General features: G+C 41.0%; 1 protein-coding gene across 1 annotated transcript; it reads left to right on the plus strand.

Annotated features, from left to right (window-relative positions):
- Positions 1–4159: 4159 nt before the first annotated feature.
- On the plus strand, positions 4160–5090 carry camk2n2a (calcium/calmodulin-dependent protein kinase II inhibitor 2a; the record flags this gene model as incomplete). Its single annotated transcript, XM_084547464.1, has 2 exons — positions 4160–4489; positions 5020–5090. Exons 1-2 carry the CDS (start codon positions 4321–4323, stop codon positions 5088–5090), a joined length of 240 nt encoding a protein of 79 aa, XP_084403590.1. The 5' UTR covers positions 4160–4320.
- Positions 5091–10754: the final 5664 nt, after the last annotated feature.

The raw sequence follows: 10754 nt of genomic DNA on the forward strand, positions 1-10754 counted from the left end.
ACTAAAATTAACTGTGCTAATGAAACACAACCAGGACCATAATAGGGTTTCTAAAGGTATTAACTTCTATATTTAAATATAGTTCACAAGCAGAACTTAAATTTAGAACAAACATATATATCTATAAAGTTTTTCATGAATCTCTTACACAAGTTATTTAATTATACGGTTTCCAGTTTTGTCTTGCTTATATGTTTTTTTAATGCAGTTATGCATCTGTATTCATACTTATCTGTGCTGCTAAGACACTTTAAATAGGAACTTGAACTCTGGACACAATTTAAAAAAAAAAAAAACTGAAGATGAGATGAGTTTTATTCTGTATGGGCCCAAAAAATCCAATATTTCTGAAAACTCTGTGAATGTACTTTGAGCATTAAATGCTTTTCAGTTTTTTTCTTTTCTGTTTACAGATAACAAAGATATACTAAAAAAAATATGACAGTTGCATAACTTCAATAAAGACACAGTTCAGTCACATGAGTACATCACATCTCTACATTAATCAAACCTTCAGATCCATAAGAATCAGGGGCTCCAGATTACAGTCCCTGACAAAAGTCTTGTCACTTATCCATTTTGTAGAAACAACAGTTTATAACCTGACTTTTAATTAATCCATTGGTTTTAGAAATGGCTCATATGAAAGCTAAAACCCTCCCAAATTATGTTTGATATACTAAAATAAATTTGCTTCACTGAAGAAAGATTGATCATTTAATGAACACAGAAAGGTCAGATTTTGGCAAGACAAAAGTTTTGTCGCCTACAGAAAGTAATGTGAAAATTGAACAAATCATTTACTTCAAATACAAAAATATGATGCATAACATCAGTGAATTAAGTACTGGTGCTGTGAGATCCATATTTAATATCTTGTATGACTTCCATGAGCTTGAAGGACTGGATCCATGCGGTTCGACAATGATTCATACAATTTATTGATGAAGTCATCAGGAATAGCAAAGAAAGCAGTCTTACATGCCTCCCAGAGTTCATCAAGATGCTTTGGTTTCGTCTTCCATGCTTCCTCTTTCATTCTTCCCCAGACATGCTCAATGATGTTCATGTCTGGTGACTGGGCTGGCCAGTCCTGGAGCACCTTGATCTTCTTCGCCTTGAGGAACTTTGATGTAGAGATGGAAGTATGCGATGGAGCACCATCCTACTGCAAAATTTGACCCCTTTTATGGTTGGGAATGTAAGAGGTAGCTAATACTTCTTGATATATTACGCTATTGATATTGCCTTCCACCCTGCAAATCTCTCGCACACCCCCATACTGGATGTAACCCCAGACCATGATTTTTCCGCCACCAAATTTAACTGTTTTCTGGGTGAATCTCGGATCCATGCGAGCTCCAGTAGGTCTCCTGCAATATTTGCGGCGGCTGTGATGTAATTCAACCGAAGATTCATCTGAGAAATCCACCTTCTGCCACTTTTCCAGCGTCCATCCTTTTAGCAGGCTGTGGGCCTTGGCAAATGCCACACGTTTTTTTAATTGCCTTTTGTTTAGTGCTGGTTTCTGGGCACTGATTCTACCATGGAGGCCATTTCGAGACAGGATTCTACAAACTGTTCTGGTTGACACGGGGACTTGAGGTGACCAGGCCTGGTGGAGCTCTGCTGCAGTGGAAAAGGGGCTGGCCTTGGATTTTCGAGCCAACAAATGGTCCTCCCGAGCAGTTGTCTTGCGGGGTCTGCCGGACCTGGGCTTGTCAAAAACATCTCCAGTCTCTTCAAATCTTTTTCTTATTCTTGTAAGACTGCTTTCTTTGCTATTCCTGATGACTTCATCAATAAATTGTATGAATCATTGTCGAACCGCATGGATGCAGTCCTTCAAGCTCATGGAAGTCATACAAGATATTAAATATGGATCTCACAGCACCAGTACTTAATTCACTGATGTTATGCATCATATTTTTGTATTTGAAGTAAATGATTTGTTCAATTTTCACATTACTTTCTGTAGGCGACAAAACTTTTGTCTTGCCAAAATCTGACCTTTCTGTGTTCATTAAATGATCAATCTTTCTTCAGTGAAGCAAATTTATTTTAGTATATCAAACATAATTTGGGAGGGTTTTAGCTTTCATATGAGCCATTTCTAAAACCAATGGATTAATTAAAAGTCAGGTTATAAACTGTTGTTTCTACAAAATGGATAAGTGACAAGACTTTTGTCAGGGACTGTAGATGCAAATGGTTTGAACCTCCTCAGGGGAGACAGAATGTAACTGGTCACTGTATAAATTCAGCCCAAGAGGAGACTGCTGCAAAAAGAAGCCTCCAAGAACTCCATCATTTCAGGATCTGCAGTACCTCTTTGAATGTTTTGTGCCAAAGAGCATGTGTAATCAGAGAGAAATTGTATAAATTTGACCTGCACGGGTGGCGTGCGAGGAAAAAGCCTGTGCAGTCCAAAAACAACATTTAGAGAACATCTTCATTGAGGCAAAGAACAAATGTTTTTGAGAAATTTGGTCTGTACAGACAAATCAAAGGCAGAGTTGTTTGGCCACAGTAACAGAAGACATATTTGGTGTAGCTTTTCATGCATAGAATCTCATACCAACTATGAAGCACAGTGATGGAAATGTTATGGTTTGAGGTTGCTCCACTGCCTGAGGGACTGGGCAGCTTGCAGTCATTGATTCAGAGCGTGCTTGAAGATAATGTGACGCCATCGGTCCGAACATTGAAGCGGACATTTCGCCAGGATAATGATCCCAAGAACAGTAGCAAGGAAAGGCTCAAAACGGATCGGTGCAGGGACATGGAACATCCAAGTCAAGAGGAAAAGCCCAGTCCCATTAAAATGTTGTGGGTGGACTTCAAACAGATGGAATAAAAGAATTTGCAGCAGAAGGAATGTAGAAGGGAGAAATTTTCAGCCAACTGGTGTCAGATGGAAAGTTATGCAAAATTGCAACAAGAAGATATTTCTGCTAAGAGGGGACAGTAGCAACTTCTGATGCCAAGGGTGGTGTACATGTACCACCCACCTACCCTACACCAGACCAGGCAAGCCCACCCCATAGGCATGATACTCCTTGATGGCAGCAGCCATCCCCAGCAGGGTGCAGCCTGACACAGGCACTCACACAAAAATGGTTTAGGAACAACTCAAAAAACATGAAGAACAGCACAAGGTGTTGACCTGGCCTCCAAATTCTCTACATCCCAAACTGATCAAGTGTCTGTGGGATGTACTGGAACAAGCCTGATCCACAGAGGGCCCTCCCCTCAAAAGGCCCAAGGCCCCCACTAACAACATTCCGCTGCCAGACACCACAGGACACCCTTAGAAGACCCATGTCCATTCTCTGATGAGTCAAAACTTCTGGAGGCACAATATTGGGACATAATGGTCATAATGTTATGCCTGATTGTTGTATATCACATTTATGCATAGGCACTGCTTCCAAAATGTTCAAATGTTCCCTTATACCAATATGCCAAATGTTTCCACAGGATATAAACTATTTACTTCAGTAATGTCAAATATAAATACTCAAGTAAAGCATAAGTACTTCAAATTGTACACCAGAAGGCAGAAGTACTAACTGAGGAAATGTCTTTATTTTCAGCTAGCGTACAAACAAATGTCTTGTGGCTGCTTTAGAAGAGAACGTAATCACCTATTGTGATAAAAGTGGAATAATAAAAACCTATGGTATATTATCAAAGGGAACTAGACCCAGTAACAGGAATATAAAGCTAAGGCATGCTTTCATTTCACTATACCCACAATATACCCTGAAAATCCTACATGCCTCAAATTTGTCCCAGTAGCAGTTTCCTCCCTCGCCTGTTGGTGTCCCTCTTGCTCCTCTACCACTCGGAGTCCCCAGCTCACACACACTCACACACACATTTATACACACACACACACTCCCGCGCTTCAAACCCGGATGGATGACTTCACCGTTCTGCCTGGGTTTCCTTTATGATCCCGGGATCTCCCACTTCCCTCGCCAGACATCAGCCAGCAACACAGGCGAACGCAGCTCTCGCTCTCTCTCTCTCTCTCCGGTTCTCACACACACTCGGTCTCTATCTCTGCAGCTGCATCACATCCAGAGAGACCACAACAGCAGCCGGACCTCACACAAACAAACACACACTCGCTCAAACCCACTTCATCCACATCTCTGCGAAGAGGATCCCAGCAGGAGACGCGCCGACCGCTGCACAGAGAGGAATCTACGGCTGCACCGAGCGCCTCCGAGGAAGACTTTTATCTACTTAACTCTTTTTCTTCCCACCTTTAAAACCCACCGTACGCTGGTGATCCTTCTCCGCCGTGCCACAATGTCCGAGGTGCTGCCATATAACGAGGGGAAAATGAGCGGCTACGGGGCGGACAGCGAGGTCAGCCAGATGTCCTTTAGCTGCGGACTGCAGGACACAAGCGCCTTTTTCGCTTCGTCGCAGGCGAAAAGACCCCCGAAGCTTGGACAGATCGGCCGAGCCAAGCGAGGTAAAGGATGGTTAAATGAAGGATTCACACTCAGGAAGCCTGTCATTACAACAAACACACGGGCAGAATTGTTTATGGAAAGAAAAATGAGATAATTAGACAAAAAGTCCGTTTTAAATGTTGTCAAGTTTAATTTACGCATCGCCGTGTGATCACACTTATCTATTACGAGGCTGTTCAGACTGTTTACATTTACACACGAGAAATTATCTTCACGCAAGGGCACACCCCACGTTGCATCAAACAATGGGATCTAACTGTAAGGATAAACGCTTTGGAGGGTCGCCATCAAGTGCGCTTGCATCCATGATAGAGATTTGCACTTTTATTTATTTATTTAATTAATTTATTCACCTGCAAAACGCACCATGGTTACATTTGCCCGCACTTTGGTTATTTCAGTGCGCCATGTTCCCTTTCCTTACAGGGGCATCAGAGTATACCAGAATTAATACCATGCCTCTGTATTATAAGTATTACAGAAACCTAATTGTGAATTTGAACATCCTCTTCCTTTTCTCTCTCCACAGTGGTCATCGAGGACGACCGAATAGACGAGGTCCTGAAGGGGATGACGGACAAGTCTTCACCTGGCGTTTAAACGCGATCGATGCCTTGCAGACTTTTTTAATTTTGATCACCGATTTGAAGCACTTGTCGGCTGTGCATGTTCGAGGACTGCAGGAGAAAAAAACGGCGGCACGAAGCGAAGACGGGATGAGGATGATGATGGTGATGATGAGAGGGAAAATGAGAAAGGGGCAATGGAAGAGGAGAGAGAGAAAAAAGGCTTAAAGGATGAGATGTGAGGAAGACGGAGAGATGAAGGAAGATTGAGAAAAGGGAAGAGAGAAGGAAAAGGAGAGCGAGAGACTCTGGAAAAGACCAAGATTTATCGTGGGATTGCTGGCAATTCTCCAAACGAATCCCGATTTTAACTACTGCTGCGCAGCAAGATGTTGAGATGGCGGACCCTGCTCTGTGTCTCAACCTCTGCTGACTTTAATGATGGATGAACTTGTCATTACTCCTCACGACCATCTCCTTTATTTCCATTTCCAAAAAGCGCTGTAAGCAACAAAATACTGCAACTATAGAGGGCGAAGATAGATCCCTGCCCAATTTCAATAAGTTGTACAGTAGGTAGGCTAAGCTCTCAGACGCCCCCCTCCCCCCACTTTCCCCCCTCCCCCCTCCTTCCTGCAGGCTTTGCTTTGTTGATTCAGTCAGCGACGGTGCATTCAAGGGAGCTGTCCTTTCAGCACTGATCCAATGCATTCCTGTTGCTGCTAATGCTTTTTTTTTTTTAAAAAAAACAGACCAACCAAACTCTACTAAACACAGGAGACTCATTGTATGTAAAAAGAAATTACCATATATCCGAGAATGGTGCAATGTTAATATTTTCTGTAGTAGAACCCCATTTGTTTTGGCACTTAAACAGCATTAGGCCACAGATTAAACCCTCTTCTTCTTCTTCTTCTTGCATTACCCATCAGTGGTTAAAGGTGCAGAATGGCACCTTCATGTAGCTTCTTTACACCTGCACATATCTTTATTTCCTCTATTTGGTTTGCATTTACAAATGCTCAGATATCTACAGAGGCCAGCTGAGAAAAAAAAGCAGAGATTATAGTAAATGTTTTAAATAATAGTCATGATAATTGATGGGGAGAAAAAAAAAGCTTTCTATAATCGGGTTCATCTTAATTTTGCGACTATTTTGTGTTTCGTCCTCGATGAATTTGAAGTTTTTCTCCATCTTTTTGCATGAAGTGTCACTCCGGTGCCAACACAGGTGCCACCGCTCTTACCCTGGCACGCTTCTTTTTAACGAAAAGTCATATTTGTATTTTTATATCTAAATATTTGTTATTTAAATTATATGCTAGTCTATCGTCTTACAATTCATCAACAGAAATATTTGTACTTCAGAGAGGATATACAGAAGGAGACTAGGCTTCATAGAGGCAAATCTTAAGATTTTTTTGGTTTCGGTGGACTGGTCTCACTCTATATCAGACGTCGGACGTTTTTTAAGGACTAACTGAATGTGTCTGGGGTTTTTGCACACATCAATGTTAAACTATTATTAAGAAATCGTATACTGTGACTTGAGCTTCGTTGATGAATTTGTTAGAAAATGGCAGTTTTAGAGTATATTGCACTGTTTACGAGTATCCTCAAATAACACGTCGTTATTTGACCGATTTTGGACATTTTTTTGTTTTTTAATTCTGTTTTATTTTGTACCATTATTTTAACGAAACTGGATATTGGTTTGTTGTGCATGAAACCTTAATATTTTCAATAATGAAACATTGTTTTATGAAGCAAAAAAGCAACAAAAATGTCATGACATTCTAAGAATGAGTCATTGTATATTACGATGCCATTTTCACTGTATTTGGTGAATTAATAAATGGTGAAAGAAAATGTTAATGTGATTCTTTGATGTGGCTTTTGTTCCGAGACGTTCGGGGAAGACAATAACAAACAATAAGCTGGCACTGGAGAAACCTGGGCTCAGGCTGTGAATGAAACTGAATAAGAAAGCAGAGAGCACACCATCTCACCAATGAAAAACGATCGCCCTTTAAACGAACACAATACATAATATGTTGCGGTACTGGAAAGTAAAAGGCCTCTGCAGTCCCTGGAATCAGTAGCCATCACTTCAGTGATTGTAAATACTGATCCTTAATTAAAGAGTGGGGGAAGAAACAGAACAGTGATCCATCTGTTAAGCTGTTAAACAGCTCTGTGCTGGTCTACACGAGTGAATCCATTAAATCACGGACCCCTGGGGAGCCACGATTGACCACATGATCATCTATCAGAGCCTGGCTGTACACTGTCCTCATACAGTAGCTCTACCGCAGCTTTCACACACGCTTCATCATGTGGAGAGGCTTTCAACTCAGGCTGCAGATGTGCTGTGGTTCATCTATCCATTCATCGTACCCTCCTGGAAGATTGCATGATCTATTTGCTGAACAGCATTTGATAGAAGAGATAACTCTCTGGTGAATCAAATCAATAGAAGTCTTAATTGTCTAATATTTTATCTTCTCTTCATATCAACCATTTGTAAAGGTAAACACTGAAGTATTTATTCCTTCTTTTAGCACGTCCTAGGGTTTCTGACACACTCTTTCCTTTTGGTAATTTCAAAAGAACCAACTGAGGTAGTGGCATGTACCCCTGCTTGTGAATCACTTTTGTTTTTTTTTTTACACCAGGAAACCTGTGAAGGAGGAAAGAAAAGGGTGAAGATTACTGTACTACAATGTTTGTCAGCAGTGACAGTCAGGAAATTGTGTCAGCTGATATCACCAGTCTTCCAGCTGCGGTACACAAGCCCCCGAACAACATTGATAACAGCTCAGTAAAAATAAATTTCCTTGTAATGACGCTAGAATTTTCCAGGAACTCGTTTGAGATAAATGACAGATTTTATCAGTCTCAAAAAAACATCTACAGTAAGGGGACGCTATAATAAGCTACATGCTCTGACAACAACACACCAGCACGGATCCACGTATTGTTCTGCACGTCGCTCTAATAAAAGAACATCAACAAAGTGTAACCGTCCGCATTCCCATCAGCCGGGTTATTGACTGTCCTGATAACATCAGCGCTGCACTGAATGAACAAATAGGGCTATTGATCATGTTGTTGTGGATGTCGTGTGTGTGGGGCTGTCTGAAGCCATGGGCAATTACACAATTCACAGTAATGGGCAGCGCTGGGAGGCCCTGGAACCGGACAGACATATATGGGCAAATCCACGCCCCTCGCTCTGTCACGTCTGTGTACAAGTGACATTTACTGTAAGTCACTCAAAAGTCCTGCTGGCAGTAGTGCTGAAGATCTTCCTTTGACATTTTAAGATTTGTACACAGATGTGTAATAATTCATGTTCAGGAACTGCACAGAATATAATGACTACAACAATTCACAGTGGATAGATGTAGACTATCAGTTATCACATCTAGAGTCCTTAGAGAGAAATTTGCTAATGCACAATGAGAAAGAAACACTTTAGAGTATAAGTCATCACAGCACCAAAAAAAACATCCTCCAAAATGATCATACAGTTGAATCACCACCTTTGTGAAGCTGTCACTGAAAATTATAATGGTCATGAAGGTCATGAAGGTTGAAGATTTAGTGCAGGACTATTACATTAGCATCTCTTGGCGAATTAGTGCATATCAGCTGCAATGTCATGGGTGTATCAAATACCATAAAGGTCTGTAACATGTTTGCTCCACCTGACAGAATTAAGGAGTATGTTTAGTAAACTGTCATTTGCTAAGTATTTAATTCTTTGATAATCAAATCAAAGTTTGTGTCTTTGTGGGTGTTATTATTACATTTGTCCCATAAGGATGAACTTTCTAGAAGTGATTAACCATGTAACCCTTCAAGAAAAAAGGAAGGAGGTTGGTTAACACATTATTTTTAAATACCTCAAAGGTTTTTATAACTGAGTGAAAAAAAAAAAATCTAATGTATGTTCCTAATTATTTATCTCTGTACAGTAAAAATGAAGCTATTGGCTGTTTGCTTAGTTTAGTAGAAACCTTGGAAACAGCTAACACGAAGCAACAGATTTGCTACCGACAGCTCTACTACAGCTCACATGATCAGAACATGATAAAAATTGAACGTGTAGCCCAAACCATTGTGGACAAAACCAGGCTGACAGCGTTGTCATGCTAAGGTAAGCTTGGGAAAGTGAGTTTTCCAACCCTCGTGTGTAAGGCATCCTGGGTTTATCCAAATATTAAACTATAACTAAAGGCAACTGGACTTGTTGAGTTTCTATCTGTCTACATGTATATATGTAAAAACTAATTCATGTTTTTATAATCAAACCCCTTATTCTCTGTGGGAAAGCACCTTGTTTATTCATTTATTCTGTGTTATGTTTTTTGAACAGAAATCCAAAGTAGTCATTTCTGTTAACAGCTTCTGATGAGTAATGCAGTCATCATCCTGCAGCTCTGAAGGTCGGAGCTAAGTCGACTTGGAGTTGTAAGTGTAACACAGGTTGACCTGGAATATGGTGTGGAAGTGCAGGCCACAGTGGAGTTAACACATACTGTATGTGCCACAGATGCCTCCCCGATGAACGAGCACAAGAAGACAGGACTGAAATACAAACATAAACAAACTGCAGGCATCGATGCGTGTAGTACGGATAGGCCGCTGTAAATGTCACTGTAACCTCCGCTGTCATGTCTCAAATACACAAACGCCACTTTCGCCCCATCCTGAGTGGACATCCATTAATATTCCTCCTACTGTTATATAACCCTGCCATGCAATATACGATGCCATTATTCTGCCCCAGGAGACATGGACAGATATACAGTACTGTCAAAAGCAGCAGCGGAGCTTCCTCTTAATGCATCTGAAGCAAATGTACCTTTCCTCCTTCCCTCTATTCTGTCTCTTCATACGCAGCTGACTTTAGGTGAAAGGAAAATAACAAGACATCTAGACAACAACAGTAAATGTTAAAGGTTAAAGTTGAACCAGACAGACCTCTATGACCTTGAAGGTGAAGGGTAGTTGAGCTAGTATGGCTATTAGCAAGTTATCCGCTAAAATGTCTACAGCTAGCTGACCATGAGAAGAATCACACAGCAGGCTGACTCCCAAGCTTTAATGCATTTCCTCGTTGGTTTAGAGAGTTTCATGATTTTTTTAAGAGCAATTGTGTTCTCCAGTGATTAGCTTTTTACAAAACAGACAAGATAACAGCCTAATGTACAGCCTGCTAATGCATTTGACATATATCTAGAAGTCGCATAACCTGCACAATCCCACCGTTATGCATACCAACCACGGAAGGCTTGGGTAAAAGTTTTACAGTCTGCTTTTGTTTGCCCATCTTCCAAATAAATCTATTACACTAACTCTGGGGCTTGTTTAAAATATGCATGACTGCGTGACTGTTCATTTTTCTTGCACACCCTCGCTTGTTTTTATTAATGCTGCTGCACTCCCAGATCTCAGCAGTCAACTTGGTGAGTGAGATGTAACCAACGGGAATGACGGACAAAACTTTAAAACACGGTAATTTAAGATTACGTGGCTGTTCTGTAAAATCGTGCAGAGGACCTTTTGACTTGCATGATCCCTCACGTAACACCCACCCATCAGATCACTGAGGGCAGAAATGATACTTCCAGAGAGGACAGGGCAGTAGTCGAGAAGAAAAGTGATTGAGAGGGTAACAGAGAGAGCGCGA

This window comes from Chelon labrosus (assembly GCF_963514085.1).
Source record: "Chelon labrosus genome assembly, chromosome: 6".
Lineage (NCBI taxonomy): Eukaryota > Metazoa > Chordata > Actinopteri > Mugiliformes > Mugilidae > Chelon > Chelon labrosus.